The sequence below is a fragment of the Merops nubicus genome, unplaced genomic scaffold (genome assembly GCF_000691845.1).
Source record: "Merops nubicus isolate BGI_N331 unplaced genomic scaffold, ASM69184v1 scaffold2228, whole genome shotgun sequence".
Taxonomy (NCBI): Eukaryota; Metazoa; Chordata; class Aves; order Coraciiformes; family Meropidae; genus Merops; species Merops nubicus.
The window spans coordinates 160450-177336 of record NW_008623493.1 but is presented as its reverse complement, the minus strand read 5'-3'; the positions used below and the strand labels follow the sequence as shown (position 1 = coordinate 177336).

Here is a 16887-nt window from a genome sequence, read left to right as displayed (position 1 = left end):
ATATTGAACAACACCCGTCCCAGTACCAACCTACTACTACACTACTCTATTACAGGAAGAGCACCTCCCTCCTGGATACTATAGCTTGTCTTTGAGCACTTAGATAATTCTGCTTTTTTAAGAATATTATTAAGTAAAGTTCTAATATTAAGAAATACCTTAAACATTCTGTATTATAACTGCTTTTTAAATAAGAGGAACAATTTGTTAACTGGAAAGAGAGTCAATAAAAGCAAGACACCCTCTTCCTTCCTCACACCCTACTGTTACACCGTGCCTCTTATGGCCCTGTCCATTCCAGCTGACTCTGCAGTTGTCCTTTCAGCATAACACGGTGCATGAATCACCATGAAGCTCAGAGCCTAAGAAATGTACTGTTGAAACCACCAGAGCTTCCCAGAGTCCCACCAAGCCTTCGGGGAGCATGCACCCTTTCAAAGGCTTTGGGCTGGCTATTGCTGTTGTGGGAGAAACCCAACCTACAGCAAGCAAGCATCAGCAATGCTTTTAAACAGTAAGAGATCAGAGCAAGCAACATAATTGCACAGAAATACACTGAAAACACAACAATGTTTTGTACCGGGGCATCTCCTCAGAGGTGATCCTGGGCCCATCCCACAGAGATGGGTCTCTGAAATGCTGGGGTTTGAACCCCGAGCCCTGAATTAAGGTTGACATATGGGTGATTCCCACAGCCCTTCATACAGAAGTGGTGAGTTTGCCTTATAGCTTCCCCCCAGGGTGCGGCCGGCCCTGCAGGGAGAGCCAGAAGGGAAATGAGCCCCTGGGGTCCCACAGTGAGTTGACAAAGGTCAGGGGTCTGCTTGGGGATAAAAGCTGGGACCACTTGCAGGGAGTCAGGAGTGTCTGTCTGTGGAGTGCACTCCACAGAGCTTCCTGGTTCAGGGCAGACCTCCTGACTCTCCCTGGAGCTGGGCCCCAGTCTGCTCAAGACCTTTGTGAATGCGGGCTGATCGGGTGATAGTCACCATGTGGTCACCTTTCTCTTATATGTTTAGCTCTCTGGTCTGGCTGTTTTCCATGCCAACTGTGGGCAACCTTGGGTCTCTGTTTGTGCCACCTGTTGTGGGCCGAGTCACGTCCTTTGTGAGATCGTTGGGGGTGGCATCAATTATGTACCAGCTGATTGATCTGTTTGTACCCCCAGCAATCATTCATGGAATGTCCTTCTTGTCTACAATACAGTCTGTGTATTGGTTCATCTTCCTGCTGGCAGTATCATTCTTGTTGGGCCTGGTCATTGGCAAAACAGTCTCCCACAGAAGACCCATTTGAATGTAACGTGGCTCTAGGTGGGACTGATGGATCCTGGACAAGCTACTTCTCTCCCACCATTTCAAATTCATTTGGGTGTCGCAGAGTTATAATCCCCAGAAGTACCCAAAAATGACTTCATCAATGCAACCTGTCCTCTCAAAAGGGAGCGCAATGCACTGGCACCAAGCCCCTCTGAATGTCTTTTTCTCAGGAATCCACACTGAGTGATTCTGAGGCTTACACTACCATACTTCATTTCTGTACATGGAATAAAGACACTTTCCAAAGTGTCCTCCTCATCCTTCTTCACTAGGCAAGAACCAGCTGAATAGTGAGCATCCAAGCATTTGAGGAGGGAGATAAGGATTGCTGCCTTGTTTATGTAAACTTTTTATTAGGCTGTTCTTCCTGGCCACAAGTACTACTTCCCAAACAAAAAACAGTTAATAAATCAACATCTTCCTACACCTCCCTGAGTGCTTTTCATTACAGGTTTTCAAACTGTCTTCCATGAATTCTGATTGATCCTTCTCCTCCTTTCATATGCTAAGATCTAAGAGCCTTTTTTTTTTTTTCAAATTACCAGCCGCACATTTCTCAGCCACATCTGGTAGTTACTGAATAGCAGCTTCTCTCAGAAGGGAGTCAAACTTCCCTGGGAGAAGATGAGTCTGCCTGCATTTCGGGAAAGTACATAATGGTTCTTCTTCCTAGCACCTGGATAAGGGCCAAAGCACAGATTCATACTGACAGGGCTTCTTAGGGCAGAAATGGTTATCCTGGCTTGCCCTAGCATTGCTCTCTGCAGTGCTTAGGGTTGACCAAGGTGGGGAAACTTACGGCTCCAAATTTTCCACCTTCTGTCAGAATTTACAGAAACCAGTATGGAAACCTGTTATACAAACATTTAAAGGGGTGTGGGAAGATAAGCTCAATTTTTTTTTGCTAGAAAAAAAAAAAACAACTGTCTGTGGCCCAAATTAATAGTCTATTAAACAGCTTAGATAAATGGAGGAATAAAACCTAACTGATTTCTCAAATTCAACTGTTCAGATGCTAACAGAGCATGCCATGCTCTCTGTGCACTGCCTACACCTCTTCCTCCTTGCCACAAAATCTCTCAGGCCCTGGGAAAGAGGAGCCAGCCTTAAGTCACTGATAAATGCCTTCCATATTTCCTCCTGGCAAAAAAGGTTGGGAACTCCTGGCCCTGCACCCGAAGCCTTGCTGAGGAGCAGCCTGGATGAGTCTCGGTAGCTAGGACCAGGACCTGGATGCTGGGTGCTGGACACAAGCCTCCTGGCACTCGCCAAGAGGACAGCCTGACAAAGCACCATTCCCTGCATCCACCAAAGGTCATCCTACCTCTTCTCAGGCCACAGGGCCTCTGGTGGGGGATTTTCACTTGGTCGCAGGAACACGGTGACTCTTGAATTTATAAAAAAAACAAATCAGACCTGCCAGAATCTATAGCTGGGCCAAAAGGATAGCAGGTCCCAAGATGTTTGGGAGCAAACAGCCTGGCTTTGATGGCACATTTGAACAGTTCAGAAGCCTTTGAGCAAGCCAGAAAAGCTTTTACTGATGTGCAGAACCTGAGCTTCTTTGAGTCAAATGCTAAATGTCTATAGATGTTTTAACAAATTAAAAGTGCAGAGCCATCTAACAAACGCTGCACGCAATCCTCTCCTGGCCTTGCTCTCCTCACAGCTCTTTTGCAGAGCATCAGCTTCAACATGAGTCCTAAGAGACCAGGGAATGGCCTCCTGTAAGAGTGTCCAACATGGAGCATGAAGGTTTGAAACAAACCTTACCCAGAGTGATGTCTAGGCAGAGTGATCAGGCTGAACTGCAGCTCAGGTTGATAAAATCCAGCATCCTGTTTACTAAGGGAACACGGGTGACTGGTTGTGGGCAGCTCTTCCTCTCAGACAAGCTCCCACAACACACCTGGGGCTTCCAGTAGCTCCATGAAGCTCACAACCCTTTCACTCAAAGGCCCTTTTTGCGTAGGACACGCCACTCTGACAAACACAGAGCACGCTCATGCCTCAGGACAAGCGTCCTCCCCGCTCCACCTGCCCGGAAACTCATAAGAGGTGACACAGGAGGGTCAGGGTTAACTGAGCTGGTTTGAACCCTGCCCCCAGCTGCCTGCAGCAGTGCCCCAGCCCGGGCAGCCCCGTGAGGAGCCTCGCAGGGCTCTGCACCGCCGTGGTGAACGCACCCGGACCCGCCGGCCTAGAGCCACCCGAGGCCAGACCAGGGGGCAATCATGGCCGTACGGACGTTGAGCTACGTGACCTTGACCACACTGATGAAGAAATTCCCTACCACAATGCCATCAGCTGCTTCTTCTGCATGCTGAGGGGCTGTTGATTTTTGTCACTCGCTGTTTAATTAAGCAGTAATCTCTACAGGATAGAGTTTATTGCTTGCAGCTTATCTCAGCATCTGTGGCATTATATAAAAACACCAACACCTCCAAGATAACACCTGCCAGCAAATCCACCTCCTCTCCTAAGGCAAGCATTCAAATCTTCCAGAACTTTGAAAACAAACACCTTCTACAACAGTGGTATTACTTTAGGTAAGCCCATGCTGTTGGTTGCAAACTGGATGCAGAGCATGGCAGGAACGTGACTGCTTTTCTGTCAAGTGAATCAGAGTAGCCACCAGAAACTCCCAGTGGCTTTATGCTAACTGTGGAAGGACAGGCAATAGCTGAGCTGACAAAGTCAGAATAAGGTGCCCAGCTGTGACAAAGTTACCTCAGCAGAATATTTTTGAACAAATTTGGATTGCAAAGTAACTTCACAGCAGATCAGCACTTTATATCCTAGGGTAACTGCAGTTTAAATATCGTATCAGGAGCCTTAGAGAGAGCTTTACTGCTCTGTGAATCCATCGCCTTAGGACACAAGGAAAAGCTGGAAAACAAAAGTACTACTCAGCTCTAAGAAAAGCTAACTGAAAAGGAGAAACTAAATAAAACCATGGAAGCTCTAAAAGTCTAAATATTCTTTCTTGTAACATACTTCTCCACACTTACTACAATGCCTTTCCGCAGCAGCATCAGCCATTTTTTAAAAACATTACACCAGAACAGGAGGTTGGTATCCACCTGTAATGCCACCAGCAGCCGAAGGATATAAGGGGAAACTATTTCAACATGTGCCCTAGGAACCAGCACCCAGCAAGCTCACTAGATTACACTGGTCTGACAGAGAGCAGAACTTGGCCCTTTACTAACCGTATAGATTTCTCTTTTCTCACCACGCACTCTTAACCCCAAAACTGTCAATCCTACTCCACAGCTGGAGAAACAATGACTATTTTGTAACATTTGAAAGAGCCTTCTTGGAATACCTGCAATAAATGTTCCTTACTGGGAAAGCAATTACCACCACTAAGAATCCTGACTGGATTAAAACAGTAGCAGCCCAATCTAAAAAGGGACATACAGGCAGAGTTGCTGTGCAGCACATACCTTAAGAGTAATCTGATGTCAAGCATCAGCCACAGAGTCCTGGGTGAGGACGTGAGCTCTAAGAGGCAGTATCACGTTCCCCTCTTCCCAGAAAATACCTGCTAATTCCAGAACTGGGCAGGGTGGGCTTGGATAGCACCAGTCTGCCATGTGCTGTGCTCTCATTCAGTCACCTCTCTCATCACCTCACAAGAGCTACACTCACACACTCTAAGATTCTGTTTTGATTAGTTAGTTGATTAGGAATTTATAGGTCTGCTTGCTCTGCTTGCTCTGCTTTCACATGATTTTCCACTGTTACTTTTCTAACCAAGGAGGACAAGCTCAGCTCCCAGCACTGAAGATAAACTTCCAAAAAATGCCTACGGAGAGCAAGACAATCTAGTGCAGACAGGTCTAATCAGAGCAAGGACAGGGCTTCTGTGTGCTGCCTCTGCTCAAGCACCAGCAGTCAACAAACTGAGTGAAGAGTCCCACAGGCGAAGGATTACTCACTTCATAGCTATTTCACAAGAATACCATGTATTGTTGCCACTATTGTGCTAAGGACAGAGAATTTTTAAGCCTGGTGTCCTCTTCCAGCACTGTCAATTTGTAGAGTGCACTACAGACCCTGGGAGTGTCAAAGCTGCAGTGCTGCAGGATGGGAAGCTGGTCCTTGGAATCCCTCCCAGTCAACACCTATTTGACAGAAGCCTTGCTTGCAACACGATTTTTCAGAAGAGCTGCCATATAGAAACACTGACATTTGGCAAGAGAAAGCTTCATCCAGAATTATGATCTCATTTGCATATGTCTGTACCTGACTGAGATATCTGAACAACAGAGTTTGTCAAGTAAACATGAACAAAGCATGATTCAATATCCCCAGCCTGTAAATAACCAACATCTATGACTTTTACAAGTGAATCACTGCAGTAGATCACAAAGAGTGAACAAAAAGGGAATGCAAAAAATGCTAAACTGCATTAAATAACACAGGTGAAGAACAAACAACAATCTTACCACAGAGCAAGTCTCTGCTCAGTTTCCTTGAGAAAACCAGTGTGAAATTTGTGCAAAGGTTCAAAGTTGGAGAAAATGAGATTCTTCAGTGTCTCGGGCATGCAATCCTCTTTACTCACTGCATTCTGAAACCACTACAAAGAAAAAAGGAAGAAAAATTACTGGGGGGTTGAATGCAGCAGGTATGATCATTTGCTGTCTTTATACACCTAATCAAATACACCTAATCTAGTAAGGACCTTATTTAGCTGGCACTAGGAATACAAACAACCCATGCTACCCCTGACACTCCCATGTGTTGAATCAGTGCTCTTATCAGTGCTCAGCCCTCCACACTTGGAAAAGAAACTCCCTTCCCCTTTGCTACCACCGATCAAATCTTGACAACTCTTTTAAAGCCCAAACTGGTTGGTCAATACAAACTGAATTTGCAAATGCTGCAGATGCAAGAGAAAGAGTATTGCAACACTTGCAAACATCCCAGAAAACAAACAAACAAACAACATGCTCTGCATTTTCTTTGGCCGAGTTCTGTTTGAAATCCCCTTGACAGGACTTGGTACAGTAAGCACTCCAGCCCACGTTGCTGCAAGCAGATAGAGAACATCATGCACTTTGCAAAGTGAACAAGTAGCAGGGTAGCACTTTGCACTTCCAAGACAAGACTCTATTAGCAGAAAATAGGAGGGCCAGTGACAAACACTTTTAAGATTGCAACAGGCTCCTTCTCAGTTTTGCTCCACAATCTCTTTATTTCACCCTAACAGACCTACAGGTGATGAAAGACACAGGACAAGAGGGCTAGCCAAGGTGGCACAGACTATTACCTTCAACATAGTAATTCTACTCCTTCCTCACTGCCCTGAGGGGCTCCAGGTATCTATGGTTGGCTTCTAGCAGTGCCTAGAAGGCTGTTTGGATCACAGAAGGCAGTTGCAGTACTCCTGATTGACACTGCATCAGCTGCAGCTGACCCAGATTTCGGATAAAGAGAGATCCCTTCCAAGCCTCCCTCTCCCTGCTTTATCTCTGCATTGAGCAGAGACTAAGGTGGAACAACTGCACACCTAAGTCTCAAAATTCATGCATGACACTTGTTCCTTCTACCTTTTTCAATGACACTGGCTACTTGTTCACTCTCAGTGGCCTTCTGGGCCATTGATCTGTGGAGTACAGCTGACGGGCCTGCTGATTAGCTCGGAGCCAGCTGTATGCCTCTTGGTGGCACAGCAAATTCAAATTTGCCTACCACAAGAATAAAAGCCAGGATGGGAAATCAAGTTTAGCTCTGAAGAGTTAAACTTCCTGTTTCTGCAGCCACTGGGTAAAACAGAAGACAAAAACATGAGTATCTGTTGTTGAGACTGCAGCTAGGACCACCATCCCACGGAACCTGACCTCCTCCCTCGTCAGCCTGGCTTCCCACAAAGCTATCTTGCTGCCTGTAACAACCATGGTGCTCCAGCCTACACTGGCTATGTCTAAGCTGGCATCAGAACAACAGCATCTGCCATGTGGGCTCCTGGAACAGACAAGAAGCTGGAGAGAAGGTGTCTCTCCCTGGTTCACAGATGGTAGTAGCAGGCTCTTCCCTGCAGCATGTCCTCCTTAGCACAACACTCAATGCAGGAAGAGGCAATGCACCTTACAGAGCTTCACACACTGGGGGATTAAAGAGCTGGGAGGTCTGGAGCTGGCAGCTCTGCTGAAATACTACAAGGGGTTTGGGATTTTTTGTTCTTTTACAGACAATTGTTATTTAAGCCCAAATCTTGCACACATTACTCTTGGAAGTTAAACAAGACTGTTGGGGTGTGTGCGAGGAAGGCACGTATTTGCCATGGTGATGTTAACAATCACACTCTGATCAGATGCTCAGATTAATGACTCGTTTCACAGACAGTTTCCCTCACTGAAAAATGAGAATCATTCAGATAGGTGCTCCACAATATTTCATGTTAAATGGAAGGCACTTAATCCAGGAGAAAACATTTATATGTTCCCCTAGGGAGCTACTTCAGTTTTAAGAGAAGCCATTGAAAACCCACAGGCATTTTCAGTAATTACAACCACAAAATAGGAGAGCAAGAAAAAATAACTGAACCGTGTCCCAAGTTCCTCAACCTGATACAGTTTCATAGTGCGAGTTACTAACCACAGCGCCAATCTCAACTGTCTGCTTTTTGTGTTATTTCCTCCCTAGAGCTGTACTCAGGTGCACTGCACAGAATACCTTCGCTGCAGAACATAAAGGTAGCATGGAACAGCTAAGAGGTTAAATGGAGCAGATGAAACGCTCCTGCTGACCAGAGCTCCACGTGCTTCGTGAGTAATGCCAAAGCAAACATACCGACGTGATGACTTCGAGGTCCTTCAGGTAGGTTCGCTCCGTGGTAGCTACTTCTTTAGCAATGAAGTAAGCTTTCTCAGTTGGGAATCTCTGCAAATTGCAAACACATTATGTTTCAGCTGCTTTTATGGAGCTGCTTTCTGTAGGAGAAAAACTGCAAACAACAATCGCCAACAGCGTTACAAGCTAGTGACTCCTGCTTGTGGTTACTGTGACTCACGCTTGAAGGTTCCTAAGCCCTGACACCCTGAAAACAATCTTTCCTTGCAAACCCAAGAGAACAAGCACTTTCTAGGGGTTGAGGGCCTTTTTGTTTTTTCCTGCCAAGGTGATTTCTACAGCTTTGGGATGCTGATGATTCTTTCAGCTTATTCTACCCATCTGGAGAAGGACATACTTTGAATTCAAAAAGCAAGCCTCCTTTGTAGGCTAGATAACCATTTGAATCAAATTTGACCAAATAACAATGATTAGTGCTAATTATTATGTTTCATTCTCAGGTTAAGAATCCACAGTAAAAATACCCTTAAAAAAAAAAATCCGTAAGATCTTCCCAATGGAGCTGGACAAACTAACAGTGAGAAAGGGGAAGGATTTCAGGGTAAGCTACAGATTTCAAATTTCAGGAAAAAAAGAAAATCTCCAAATTCTCCTGAGTTATCCAAGAGGCAAAACTGTTTTTGACCTCCTAATACCAAACACCCAAAGGATCCCAACTGATCTCGCTGTGTTGCTCAGGGAGCAAAAAGGAAGAACAAAACATCCATAGATCCTTTTCTCCTTCATTTCCCCCCTGAAGAACAATGATGCAGAGGATGCACAAGAAAGGGATTCAGGAGGAGACTGTGAGCATTCCCTAGTCAGGGAACCAAATCCAGCTGGTATATACAGCAGTCACTGGTGGCTGTAACTCGGGCTGACATAGAGCATCTATTAACTGATTCTTGGCTTTTCTTTTTCTGAAATTGCTCTCACATATCTTGCTAACTATGCAGAGTGGGAAAAGAGATCTTCTTTCCACTTTCCAGCAAATCCATCTGAGTTCCTACCTTCTTCCCCCTTGAGATGCTCTGGGCTGAGGAGAAAAAGAAGGCAACAGAAGGACAAGAGCAAGCCCTCCTCACTCTGCAGCCCAGGAGGAACGAGCCAGCAGGCACCCAGCACACCCTGGCTCTGACAGAATCACTTCTGTCTTCAAAAAGCAGCTTTGGATGTGATGCTCCCTTATGGTTTCGTTGCAATGATGGGGCTGAGCCAAACATGCCCAGCTGAATGCTGCAGGCTGTGCTCAAAGAGAGCACTTCCTACTCCCACCACTAAATGCTCCCAGTGGTGCTCCCAGCAGAGAGACTGGAGGGCCTGGGATGGACACTCCTGCACAGGCTTAATGCTGTTCCTCTTCTGTCACCTGGAAATTCTCCTTCCAATAATACATGGGAGTTCATTGTTTTATTACAATGAACTACCAAATTTCACTACTTAAAAAAAAATCTAGATTGATAGAAGACCCTGTCAAAACAAGCTCTTAAGGTTGCAACCAATAGGACTGGCCCAGATTTATCCCACATTAACCTTAGGGACACAGAGCCACCTATGTTCTCTCTGCTGCTTACAGAGGACCTGGTGCCCCTAACTGCACCTCTGTTCAAGAGAATGAATCCAGGACACTGAGCTCTCAGCTGCAGCAGCTCTGAGGTTCTGGCCTGACCCACTCCAAACTGTGAGTTTGTCCCCAGGAGCACAGAGATGCTCTTGGACACACTGTGACTGAGGACAGCAGATAGGAAGGGACCCAACTCAAGTTATCTGTATGGATCTGTGATGAGGAAGCTGCAGGAGGTCTAGATTAGTCACCTTGACAAACAGCAGTAGCTGCAACACAACACGAGAAGAGAACCAAGGCCAACTGCTTCTGCCTTACCTTTCTTTTGACCTCTTCCTCATCATCAGTCCTGATGCACGATGGGTCATTCAGCAAAGGGCTGATCAAGGGAGATGACTGCTTGGCATCGGGGCTCAAGTTTGGAGATAAAGACATATTTACCACCGATGGTCCTCCTTGGGAATTGACGGAAAGCTCTGAAAGGTGAGGGCTGCCAGTCAGAGAACCTGCTAAAAAAAGGGTAAAAGGGAAACCAGTTAGGATAGGTTCTCTCTATAAAGTACCAGAAAGTTATAACCTGAAGTTGCAGCATATGACATCATACTACAAGACACAGCCACCAGGGTCCTCAAACTAGTCCAAAAGGACTTGAAGCTAGGGGAGCTGCATCCACTTGCATTAACCAAGGGACTGGAGTGTTATTTTAGCTGATGAAGCTGGCTGAAATTACTGTCTTCACAGGGAAGGGATCAAGGCATACATGACTGAGCTGCAATATTTACTGCTAAATATCCAATTAATACCACATTTTTCACCTTTGCAATCCAGTCTCTAAAAGAGAATGAATATAACAAGGGAGTCATCCTAGGAGTGCCATTCTTTCTAGCAGAGTAGAACGTCAAAGACTCAGATCAGTACTTCCTAAGGAGCTACAGGACACAAGTTAGAACAAATTCCTCTAGTGCAACTCTAGAGAAACGATCACTTTCTACAGCAGTGTTGCTGCTAAGACCAGTCAGATCTAACATGAAGGGAGAAAACCACTAGTTTCCCAATTTCTACACACAACACAAGTATGTATATTATACCTTGTAGGTCTTCCCATGCTCCTCTGATTGTTTGGGATGGAAATGCTAGCATTACATTTACATAAGAAAAGCAATACTTTTAATGCACAAAGCATGACAAATTTAGATTATCACAGATATAAACTCCCATTTAATTTTGGATTAAAAATATTAAAGAATTAGACAATTAATTACACTTCCATGGATTCATATACACTACATTAAATGTTACTGAAATTAGCATTTTGTCTTCTGGGAGGCAGCCATACTGACTGCACAAAGGAAAGAGTTTGCCAGAAAATGCCCAGTGTTCTCCCAGATAGCCCCTCCTCCAAACCTCTGAAAATCTAAACCTGAGATTTTGAGAAGATGAATCTGTCATGTGGAAGAACATTTACAGTCTGTACCGTTTTGGCATCGTACATTAAAATCCAACCAAAAAATGTGACAAGCTCTTGATTCACACAGTTAATAGGCTGTCTAGGATTAAATGTAAAACGTATACATTGCTGTATATAATTTAGGTCAAATACATTTTACTATCATGTGTTTAAGTCATCCCTAGATTATGATAGTTAAGTGTTCCTGTTGCTACAACACAGCTGAGCTACTCCAGTAAACAGAGGCACCAATAAATATAATTAGGCTAGTAGTAAAACCTATTTATTTTCTGGAAGAATTCAAGATTTATTGCTATAACATTAATGTTTTCCAGTTCCAAATCAGTTCGTGTTTATATGTCATCCCTTGGAAAAGAGAAGGGGAAAAACAATACAGTTATCAGTTTACGTAATCATGACAGTTATGTAGCCTATTATAAATCAAAGTCAAAGCAGTATTTGTCTGAAATAATGGTCTGTATTATTACAGCTAGTAAGAAAGGATTTACCAACAGTTTCACACTAAATCAATGTTCAGTGAAATTTGAGAAAATGCCACAGCTTGTTACACAAATGTCAATTTTATTGACACTAGCACACAACTGTATACAGTGTTTTCAAAAGAAATGGAATTCATCATTGAGAATAGAAACAGATTAATAGCAAGGTTGTAAGGTTAAAAGTACTTAACTCTACATTACAAAAGACATAAGAAAAGTGATATAACCTCAAAAGTGGAAACAGAAATTCTGGCACTAAGCCTGTCATATGACAGCAAGTAAATGATTTGCATCTCTGTGAGAAGTTCACAGGCATTATAGTCTAGGAGTTAAATAGCACCTATCTGTGATGGATAGATAGATATATTGACATATCTACCTACCTATTTATAACCCTAGATCTAAATTCTGATGTACTGGAATTTTTATCAGTTCATCTCAAGTATTTCAAACTATAAAATATCAAATGGACAAGGAATTAAAAACACTTCCTAACCTACACCTGGAAGACAAGAGTTGGGAAAAGTATTATGGAAAGTATCACAAAAAATTGTGCCTGGTGGCTCACAGTATTGAGTTTACATCCCACTGGTTAAACACTTGTACATCAATACATCACTGACATTCCCAAAGTTATTCTGCAGCAAGCTGAAATGCCACATCCCCCTTTTTGGTATAACATGGACATGAGCCATGACCAAATCCAGCCACCTCCACCACCTGCAAGCAAGAGCTTTAGCAGACCCCAACTACCAAGTTTCACTGAACAAGTGAAAATTAAACCTAGGTATAAGAAAGTTCCTATGTTACAAAAGGGCCTCAAAATGCTACTATGCTAGCACATTTTAGGGCCTAACGACAATCAGCACAGCCACAAAGATCGACACATTGGATGTTATTCTAGCAAAGGTGGGAAACAAACTCATTCAGATCTGAGAAAGTCAGCAAGTCATGAAGAAACGAAAATGAAAGATCTTCGTGTGTCGTGCTGATGGGTCATGGCAATGCTGCAAAGTGACCTTCTCTTTTCATGGAGGTGAGGAACAAATAACCTGTATTAACTGAACGCTCTCTTCTCAGTGTTTTATCTGACCTCCTGCCACAGCAGAGTATATTCATACAGGCTCTACTCATCAACTACATACTGCAGAACATAAACAGAAGCAGAAGGGAGAACACCAATCTTATTTACAAGGTACAGAAATTTCTCACATTTTACCCTAAAGGATTCATTGATTGACAGGCAATTATTAGCATGTCACTTGCCAGATATCAAGTGGTACTGCACAGCACACTGGAGGGTTACAAGGTTTGCAGCTAGTAACACGGAATTGTCTTTGCTTCTACCTCAAATTATTTTTACTTGGCTTCAGACTTGGGCCATCTTTCAAATATAATGGAGCCAACCATGTACACACAAACCAAGAGACAAGTACAAAAGGATGTTTATCTAACGACTGCTGGAGCACATCCTGAAATTATATCCTTGGTGGAGTGGGAAGGAATTAAGTATGTGCTTCAATTCTTTTCTGAGTTTGGGTTTAAGAAGAGAAACAAACACTGGTTGGTGACAGTGGCAAACAGTGAGAACGCACTTTACCACAGTATGCCAGATTAGCCCATCAATGCCAAAATATCTGGAGTGGTTCTTAGTTCCACCGAGCCAGTTTACTCTCCAGACACTGGGGAAAGGTGCTGCAGTAGGAGCAGTGACAGAAAAAGTAAATCTTGATTGAAATCTAAATTTTCTAACTTCAAAAAAATCTGTGAAATGACAGTGGTCTTTCATAGCCACAGGACATGAAACTGTGGGCTATCATCCCAGCTTTCCACATCTCTATTCAGTCCCCACCAACGTACATGTTCCGTGTGCCAAGTAAAATGAAAACAGTGGCTGAAATCAAGCACTTAATAGCTACACCTCTGTCCAAACACACATCCCAAGTGCTTGCTGCTGTTTGGGGGTGGGGTGCACAGGAGCACTGGTCAGTTCTGGGTGCCCAGCCAGAGAGGGGCAGGCCAGGCTCTGTGCTTGCCTGGCCAGTCGTGACCCCTCCTACAAGGAGTATCTGCTTTACTCCAGGCTCCCCTCAAGCACAGATGTTAACCCACAGGAACTGGTGCTGAGGTTGGTGCCTATGGAGCCTTGGCCCAGCTGAGCTACACTGCTTTAAAACATGGCTAATACCAGGGAAAAACCAGTTCAAATCCATACTCCTCCACTGATAAAGAAAGACTCTCCCAGAGGTCAGTTCAAACCATAGGTGAGCTGAGCTGCCTGCTGCATTTCTTTGTTGATTACACAGACAGCATAGGATGACCTGAAATTCCTGGTTAGAGACTTTAACCTAAGATGGCAGGGCTACCCTCTTTGTAAGAAAGACAAATGGGACTCGATGTCTCCTGAAGACACTCCTCCTCTATTCCTTCTCTCCTGAAACTGCTGAATAACAAACTCAGGCCATTTGGTGTTCTGCATCTGTTTCAAAATGAACAGTTCCCACCTGTACAAACTGTGTTTTAACAGTGAGGAAGAAGACAGCAGTGACAAGACACTCCTCCAAGAAGCGAAAATGACTCAATTAAGGAAACTGAGAGGAAACATCAACCACTGCTGAAGGTGACTGGAATTCTGCTGGAAAAGTTTATGTGCAGCTACAGTGCTCACTAACTCAACAGTTAAGGGTTACACTGCTCTCAAGGTCTATTACTAGAACTTAAAATGTTTAAGAGCTAGAAGAACACCTTTCTCAACACCTGGAACGTTGCAGGGCTTATCCCTTCTTAGGCCTGCTCCACAGCCTGCTCTGCAGTCAGGGGACGCTTGTGACATCCAGATCCAAACTACTCTGCCTTAAGGGCAGATGAATGTTTTCTGAACTCCAGTCTGGTAGATGAAACCCAGGCTGCTGCCCCTTTGTCCTTTGAATCACTGAACATACCACTTAGGAAGGCTCTTTAATAGACAGGGCTGCTGCTGCTGTGCCACACAGTTAGGTCTCACTTAGTTCTCTATAGTCACAGTGGTTGCACACCTCTAACTTCTACCTGAAGGCCTTTGTCAGAGAAAGATGCATAGTACAAAATGCCAGGGGGACAGATAGCACCAGATGAAGTGGTAGGAGTTTTCATAGGCACTTCACCAATGACTGAAGTACCTTTGATCGGAGGAGAGTTTAATAAGGGTGTCTATCCCTTCTCTCCCCAGCTGTGAACCAGGCACTGCCACACTGCTGAACTAACAGTTACAGGATGGAGATTCTGCTCTGCTGTCCCTCAATGCAAGAACAAAATCCCACTGACTTCCACGAAGGCTTGAGGTGGACCAGTTCATCAAGCTGCACATCTCTTTCTCATTAAAAAAAAAACAAGCTGGAGTGCTGGATACAGTTTGTTAGAATGAAAGATCTTGGAATGCAGTTATACATTGGCCACAAAGTTATGTACAAACACCCCTGAACGCAGTACCAAAGAATTTGAGGAGGAACAGGAGGGAAAAACAACTCAGGAAGAGATCCCATGTCACACATAACCAGTAACTCTGCCTGGCTTGAAGAGGAACATGACAGGGAGACAGATTTGCTTTGACTTCACAGTTTCAAAACGTGTGTCCATGGCAGGAGTGGCAGTGGGTGGCAGGGATTTGGGAGAATGGTGCACGTTCTCAATGAACCAATTTCCTCATATTTAGGACAAAGCACCAGCCAGCAAATGAACAGAACAATTAAACCAGTGACAAGTTTTACAGCAAAATACCAGTTAGAATGAATAAAAGCCTTCAGTACAGGTAAAACTAAAAATAATTAAAAAAAATTAATCCCATGCATACACAGTTAAATGGCTTGACATGCTTATAGTCTCATCAAGCTTGGTGTTGGTTTAGTAGCCAGCAACCTCTCCAGTTGGTAAAGGTCCATGCTTTATTGGTATACTGCAGTATTAGACAGCGGTGAGTGTGAAATCAGACAGTAACTGCTGTTGGCCTACATCAGGGTATACTCACATCTTAAGAACAAAGAGTGAACATCGCAGCCTGGGAAGAGCACAGGGTCACTGGGCATCAGCTCTTTGTCTAGCCTTGATCTTTCCAGACAGAAATAGAGCAACCTACAGAAGGATTCCCTGATGTACCCAGGGTTAGGGTTGGTTTGCTTTTGTTTGTCTTTAAACCAACATGACACAGTGCTACAATAACACTAAAAACGTTCAGCCCCCACGTAAGCTTATGCCACAGATACTGTCCATTTCAGCAAGACATCTCCTCCAGACTGCAGTGATCCTGCTTATGAGCTACAGCAGACGGGCTTGATCGCTGGTGGGTGCAGCCTTCATTAGGAAATGAAGGGCAAGCTGATCATGCTCAATGGAGCCCAAATTCCCCAGAAAACAGCCCTTCTTCCCCCCTCCCTCCACTCTTCTGCCCCTCAACATGGTGTGTTTTCTCAGCTTGAGACTCAAAACCTGGTGGGGTTTTCCTTGAGCTCTGAGGTAAGGAGTGCTCTATGAGACAGGATCACTGTAATTAGAGGAATTAGGTACTCCCAATACAAATAGGTAATTCTGCAGTAAAAGGACATTGAGACAGTGCTCCAAACAATGTAAGGAACAGAAGATACACCATGCTTTGAGGATAGACAGAACATTGAAAAGGCTTTTTCTCCCAGAGAGGTACATGCTGACAAAACAGTGCATACAATGAAACAAAAAATGTTTCTCTTTAAACGTTATTAAACAAATGACAAAAATGAGAATGAAGTCCCCAGCATTTTCAATTTTAAAAAAGTAATTTTGGCTATCAAGATTTATTAAAAAAATCTATGCATGTGAACACACAGAAATCAGGAAAGGATTGGGTAAGTGAAACACTGCCAAGCTTATGAACTCTTGTTAGTGGGTCCAGGTGAGTTTTTTAGCAGGAAAGGTGAAAAGTAAGGATTCAGCTAATCAAAGATTTTTAAGTGCCTCATGGAAGAGCAACAGGCATGAGTTCTAATATTCACTGAGCTAAACAGAGAGATCGACCTCTGATCTTGCTATAAACCATCAAAGGCAAAATCTCATTTTCTTCTCAAAACAGGATTTGCAGCATCTTAAATATAATCTAATTTTAACAAGCTTGAAAGCCCTCGAATCAGAAAGCATTCATTTTCCTTCAGTCTTCCACATTCAGTCAGTGACAGCTGTATCATTACTGGCTTTAGAGATAATTTTTAT

General features: G+C 43.9%; 1 protein-coding gene across 1 annotated transcript in view; it reads right to left on the bottom strand.

Annotated features, from left to right (window-relative positions):
• Positions 1 to 5773: 5773 nt before the first annotated feature.
• Positions 5774 to 16887, bottom strand: part of LOC103777517 (FERM, RhoGEF and pleckstrin domain-containing protein 1) — a gene marked incomplete at its 3' end in the record, with an annotated part of 141826 nt that continues 130712 nt past the window's right edge. Inside the window, exons 13-15 of the mRNA XM_008945072.1 lie at positions 10045 to 10232; positions 8124 to 8213; positions 5774 to 5907 (exon numbers count right to left, since the gene is read on the bottom strand). Coding sequence (XP_008943320.1) covers positions 5774 to 5907; positions 8124 to 8213; positions 10045 to 10232 — 412 coding nt within the window. The remainder of the gene's footprint in view (positions 5908 to 8123; positions 8214 to 10044; positions 10233 to 16887) is intronic.